General features: G+C 77.8%; 2 protein-coding genes across 2 annotated transcripts; both read right to left on the bottom strand.

Annotated features, from left to right (window-relative positions):
• Positions 1-2,943: 2,943 nt before the first annotated feature.
• Positions 2,944-3,552, bottom strand: ZNF581 (zinc finger protein 581; the record flags this gene model as incomplete). Its single annotated transcript, XM_084257622.1, has 1 exon — positions 2,944-3,552. Exon 1 carries the CDS (start codon positions 3,535-3,537, stop codon positions 2,944-2,946), a length of 594 nt encoding a protein of 197 aa, XP_084113748.1. The 5' UTR covers positions 3,538-3,552.
• An 819-nt stretch (positions 3,553-4,371) lies between these two features.
• On the bottom strand, positions 4,372-5,651 carry ZNF580 (zinc finger protein 580). The gene is made up of 2 exons (XM_084257552.1): positions 5,605-5,651; positions 4,372-4,985 (listed from the first exon to the last, which is right to left on the bottom strand). The coding sequence occupies exon 2, from the start codon at positions 4,971-4,973 to the stop codon at positions 4,461-4,463; it is 513 nt and encodes a 170-aa protein (XP_084113678.1). The 5' UTR covers positions 4,974-4,985; positions 5,605-5,651; the 3' UTR covers positions 4,372-4,460.
• Positions 5,652-5,984: the final 333 nt, after the last annotated feature.

Here is a 5,984-nt window from a genome sequence, read left to right as displayed (position 1 = left end):
AGGTCTGGCTTTGGGGTTCCTGCCAAGCAAGTCCAGAGGACCCTGAACTCAGCCAGAACAGAATTGGGCCCATCAGCCGGCAAGGCCGTGGCAGGTGCCAGGGACCCAGACTGTAGGTGATCAAAGCAGAGGAGTCACCCAAGACATAGATACTGAAAAACAAGGGGGGTTCAACTGAATGAGAGAGGGGTGCGGGAGCTGGAGGGAACAGGGAGGACGCAAGAGAAGTGTCCTCCAGACTGGGGCCAGAGACTGGCCCCCGGGTGGGGGCAGCACCGGTGGGAGCCCAGCAGCAGGGGAGCTGAGGGGGGGCGGGCAGGTGCGGGGCCTGGGGCTCACCCGCATCCAAGCGCGCGGAGGAGATGAACTTGTCCAGCTGGCAGCGCAGGAAGTCCCGCTCCTCCTCCAGGTCCTCAATGCGCTTCTGCAGCCAGGAGTTGCGCTCCAGCGCCATGTGCAGCTGCGCCCTCACGCCGGTCATCAGGGCCACGGCCGGCGGCGCGGGCTCTGCGGGCTCTGGGGGGGGGCGGGCCTGGTCACACCCAGGCACCCCCGGGCCCCCAACTCGCGGCCCTCCGCGCCCCGCCCCCGCTCACCCTCGAAGGTCCCCCGAGCGGGGCTCAGGCTGTAGAAGACCTGGGGGTCCAGGCGGGGCTCCTCGTCGAAGGGGATGGAGAGCTCCAGGCCCTCGTCGTCCTTCTTCACTGGAGAGGAGAGGCGGGTCACCCCGGGCCGGGGCCCGCGGGCCAGCCCCCCGCACCGCCCGGGAGGAACGGGCAGCAGCCCAGCCTCCTCACTTGTCCTCCTGCGGCCGGCTCGGTCGTTCATGGCGCGGCTTCAGGGGACCCGGGCAGCTGCGCGCCTCAGGGGCACTGGACGGAGACAGCCACAGATGGGGGGCCATCCCGGGGCAGGTGGGCCCGCTCCTCACGCGCGCGGGAGGAGGCGCCGCCGGCGAGGGCGCCGCCCCGGGCTCCCCGAGGCGAGGGGCACGGGCGGGCTCCCCGGGGCCGGAGCGGCAGACCCTCGCGGCGCCGCCTGGGGCCACGGGCGAGGGGGGCCGCTCGGCCCGGCGCCCCCGCCCCCGGCGCCCCGCCCGCGGGGGTGACCACGACCCTCCCCCGTGGGCGGCTGGGCGCGTGCGCAGTGCGGGGGCGGGTCACGCGCGAGGATGCGCCCCCGCCCTTTGTCCCGCGGGGGGAGGGGCCGGGGCAGGGGACGGCGGGGGCCGCGCGCGGCCGCGGGGGCGGCGGTCTCCCCCCGGCCCGCAGGCGCCGCGGCCGGAGGCCCGGGGCCCGCGCTCACCCACCCGCGTGCGGAATCCGGCCCGCGGACCGACGGCGGCGGCGCCCATGCCCGGCGCCGGGGAGCGTCTGCAAAGTGTCGCGGGGGGCGGAGGGAAGCGCCCACCGAGCGCGCGCGGGCGCCGCGGCCGGGGCGGCGAGTCTCGGGGCCGAGCCGCGGGGCGGGCCAGGACGCCGGCATCGCCCGGTCCGGCGCGCTGCCGCCGGGAGCCCGCGGTCCCCCGCGAGGCCGGCCGATTGCGGCGGCGGCCAGGGCTGCACTTGCGCGATGGCCCCTGGCAGCGCTCCCCCCGCCCGCCCCAAGCCCGGGCAGGGAGCATCGCGAAATTCCCGGTTCCTGGAGAGCGGCGGCCGCGGGGCTCCCCCGGTGGGCAGCGCCGCACCCAGCGGTCACGGACAAGCGGGGCGCGGGGCGGCCGGAAGCGCGGGGAGCACCCCTTTAAGCCGTTCGCTGCAAACGAAGCCCGCAACCCGCCCCTCCACCGCCCCCCGCCCCGCACCCTCGCCGGCTGGACCCGCTGGGTCCCCGGTGCCGACAGCAGGTGCCCGGCCGTGGGCGGAGCGCCCCGCGAAGGGTCGGGGCAGCCCCCCAGAGCCCCGGTTGGTGGTGAGAGCCGACTGCTCAGGCAGACCCTGGCCTCAGGCCACTCACCTGCGGCGGCGTGGGGAGGATGCGTGGACACGCGGGGCGCGGCCATGCCGGGTCAGGCTGCGGCCTTCTCGCAGGTTGCACGCGTCGGGGGCGGCGCCTCCCCCGTCTGCGGAGCGGAGCTGGCCCGCTTGCTCCTCCAGCCCAGAGGCCGCGCAGAAAGGCGGTCCGGCTCTGGCCGTTGGCCCGCGCGGGAACTGGAGCGGGCTGTGGGCGCCGGCCTCACCCCTGCGGCGGCCCTCCTCCCGCTCCGCTGCCCGCAGCACCCCCTCCCCGCCAGGGCAGCTGCGGCCAGCCTGGGGCTAGGAAGGGCTCTTCTCACCGGGAGGAGAGAACCGTGGCCCGCGGCCCACGGCGACCGCTCCCACAGTGGCCTCCCCTGTATTTTGCAAATCTGAACACCTTGTATTCCTCGGAATAGTGGTTAAAAAAATATATTTAACAACACCGTGTCGATGTCCTGAGTCCGGGCAAGCTGGGGCCGGGAGGAAGCTCACCAGGGCCACCTCCCAGCACCCCAGCCGGACAGGTCAGGGCCAGCTGTCAGCCCTGGCTGAGGCTCCCCGCCAGCAGCAGAGGCCAGCCGATGCCCCAGAACAGAGCGCCCGTGCTCAACGTGGAAACGTGTTTATTGGGTGTCGGGTCTCCAGCCCTGGCTGGGGTCAGGGGCAGGTCCAGGAGCTCCCCCATCATCAGCAAGGCGGCCTTCCTGCTGGCCCCCAGCCACGCTGGGGGCTGGGGATTTGCACCCACAGCGCTGCCCCCATCCAGGGCTGGAGGGAGGGGTCGGCCTTTGGGAGGCAGGTGAGTGGACCCCGGTCTGTGAGAGGGAGGTCTGTTCCAAGTGCCCACCAAACAGGAGGCCAGCAGAGGGCGCGTGGGCACCTCCTGCGGGCAGGGCGCACCCCGAGGAGCTGGGTCTGTGTCCAGGACGAGCCCAGATGTGGAGGGCCCAGCCCCCCAACCCCGTGGCTCGGGAGCCGTGGCGGCTCACGGGTGCTTCCACCGCGTGTGCTTCTGCAGCGTGCTCTGCTCCATGAACCGGCGCGGGCAATGAGGGCACTGGTAAGGGCGCTCCCCCGAGTGGACCCGGCTGTGCTGGGCCAGCTCGCCCGCCTCGCGGAAGCGCCGGGGACAGAGCGGGCAGCCGTGGGGCCGCCCCCCGCCCGCCCTGTGGATGGAGTGGTGGCGCGCCAGGTGGCTGGCCCGCTTGAAGGCCTTGCCGCAGGTGTCGCACTGGAAGGGCTTCACCTCCGAGTGCGTGATGCTGTGCCGCTGCAGGTAGGACATGTACTCGAAGACGCGCGAGCACTGCGGGCAGCTGTAGCACTTTCTCTGCGCGCCGGGCCGGGCGGCCGCGGGCTCCCGCCGGGCCTCCTCCCCCGCCCGCACGGTGTACGGGACGCCCTGCGTGTCAATGAGCAGGTAGTGGCGGGGCCGCGGCGGGGACGCGGCCCGGGGCGGCTCCGTGGAGCAGGAGGGGCCGGGCTCTGGGGAGCGAGCCGTCCGAGGGGGCGGAGCCTCCATGGCCGCAATCGAGGGCAGCACCAGGGGCCGGGGGCAGGGGGGCCGAAGCACCAGCATCCGGAGGGGTGGCCGAGGCCTGGGGGTGGGAGAGAGGATGGGGTTACAGGGAAGGGGGTCGCCCCGCGGGCCTCCCTCCCCCGCCGCGGGCCTGCCGCGCCCCGTCCTCGTGCACTGCAGGGCTCCCCCCCCCCCCCGCGCCAGGACGCGCGCCGCCCGGGCCTGACGCTGCCCGGTCCTCGTCCTCCTGCAGCGCGGGGCGCGCACGGGGCCGCCGTGCCCCGGGGCTGTCAGCTGCGCGCGGGCCCCTCGGCCCCAGCCGTGGCCGCCCGGCCACCCGCAGGCCCTTCCTCCCGCTCCACAGAGGCCCGGCCTCCCCGCGGGGGACCCCACGCCGAGCCGGCCCCGCAGGGCGCCCTGGACAGCGCCGGCCCCGCCCGCCCCGGAGCCCCCGCCTGCCCGCCCCTGCCCGCCTCCCGGCCCCGTACCCGGTGCAGCGGCCTCTCGGGTCCGGGCGCCTCGGGAGCGGCCCGCGCCACCCTCGGCGCGGCAGGGGGCGGCGGGGCGGGGCGCGCGGGCCCGGGAGCTGGCGGCGCCGGGCGAGGGGAGAGCGGAGCGGGGGACACCGGGGAGGGTCCAGGGGCGGGAGGCGGGGGCGGGGCGCCCGGGCCCGCGGGAAAGGGCTCCGGCCAGAAACGCGCGCCGAGAGGAAGGTTCCCGGGAGCGGCGGCCGCCCGCGCCCCCCCCCGCGCCCGCCCCGCGCCCCCGCGCCCCCGCGCCCGCACAGACCAGACGGCAGCCCGGCGTGGAGATCGGAATGTTTATTGAGCGCAGGGCGCGGGCGGCGGCGGGCGCGGGCGAGCCCCGGCTGCCACCGCCGCGGGGACGGGCGCCGGGGCGCGGCGCGCGGGCGGGAGGGGGTGCGTCCCCCGGGGCGCGCCGGGCCGGGCCGGGCCGGGCCGGGCCGGGCCGGGCGGGCGGGCTCAGTGCAGGCGCACGTGCTGCGCCAGCTCCGCGGCGTCCTGGAAGCGGCGCGGGCAGAGCGGGCAGGTGTGCGGCGGGCGGGCGCGGTGCGTGGCGCGGTGCCGCGACAGGTGGCTGGAGCGCTTGAAGGCCTTGCCGCAGGCGCCGCACGTGAAGGGCTTGAGGTCCGAGTGCGACACGCGGTGGCTCTGCAGCCGCAGGGGGCTGGCGAAGACGCGGGCGCACTCCGGGCAGCTGTAGCCCTTGCGCGGGCCGGGCTCTCCGGGGGGCGCCTCGCGCTGGGGCGCGCCCCGGGGCTCCTCCTCCAGCTGCACCGTGTACGTGTAGGGAACCCCGTTGGCGTCGATAAGCAGGTGGCGGCCCAGCCGCGGGGGTCGGGGCCCCGCCGCCGAGGAAGGCGTGGACGAAGGCCCTTCCGTCTTGGGGAAAGGGGGCGCCTTGGGGGGCGGTGGGTCCATGGCCTCCGGGGAGGAGGACCGCGGGTGGGGCGGCCGCGGCGGCAGCAGCAGCATCGGGAGCGGCGGCTGGGAGCGCGGGGGAGACAGGTCAGAAGCCGCCCTCCCCGGGACCGCTCCCTGCCGCCCAGCGCCCTGCACCCCGCTGTCTCCCCCACGAAAAGAAAGTCGCTCGCGCTCGCAGCCCCCGGCCCACCTGCCGCCCCCGGCCTCCCCCAGCCTGTCAGCGAGGGGCGTCCCCGAACCCCAAATCTGGGCTCCTCCTGCCGTCTGCACCGCCTTTTCTCTCACACCCGCTCCCCGCCCGGGGTTTCTCCCGCGGCGCTTCCTCCTCTCCCGGCGCCGGCTGGGGACCCCCGCCCCCCCGGACCCCGGTCCCGGCCCTGCTGGGCCCCGCGGCCGGCCGCGGCCGCTGCCAAGTCCGCTCTGGCCGCCTCCGCGGAGCCCCACTAACCCAGTGCCCCACTTCCACCCGCGCGCGCTCGGCGCCTCGGCCCCGCGCGCCCCAGCCCCGCCCCCGCAACCCGGCCCGCGTCCGCGCCTCCGCCCCGCGCCCCGGGCTCCCCGCGCCCGGCCCCGCTCCGCTCCCGGGCCCGCCGCCGCCCCCGGCCCCCCGGGCCCGCCGCCCGCGCGCCGCGGCGCCCTCCCCCGCCGGGGCCCGGCCCCTCCCTCCCGCCGGCGCCCGTACCCGGTGCGGCGGCCTGCGGGGTCCGGAGGAGCGGGCCGAGGTCCCGGCGGCCCGGGCTTCCCTCGCGAGAGCCGGCGGCGGGAGACTTCCGGGGACTCCGGGCCGGCGGCGCCGGGGACGCGGGCGCGGGGGGCGCGGGCGCGGGGGGCGGCGGCGTCCTCGGGAAAGGAGCCGGACGGAAACGCGCGCCCCCTAGCAAGGTTCCGCCGCCCCCGCGCGCCGCCCGCGCCGCCGCCCCCGGCCGCCGCCCGCACCCCGCCGGGCGAGGGGAGGGCACGGAGGGGGGCCGGGCCGGGCCGCGCGCGGGGAGGCGGCGCGGTGCGCTCTTCCCCGCCGCTGGGGAAACTGAGGCCCGGAAGGCCGGGCCCGCGGGGGTGCGG

The sequence above is a fragment of the Talpa europaea genome, assembly GCF_964194135.1.
Source record: "Talpa europaea genome assembly, chromosome: 16".
In the NCBI taxonomy this organism is placed as follows: Eukaryota; Metazoa; Chordata; class Mammalia; order Eulipotyphla; family Talpidae; genus Talpa; species Talpa europaea.
This window is presented reverse-complemented; position numbering and strand designations above follow the sequence as displayed.

Bases quoted from the DNA above. Each gene is read 5' to 3' on its own strand.
- ZNF580 (XM_084257552.1), bottom strand. From the start codon at position 4,973: ATGCTGCTGCTGCCGCCGCGGCCGCCCCACCCGCGGTCCTCCTCCCCG.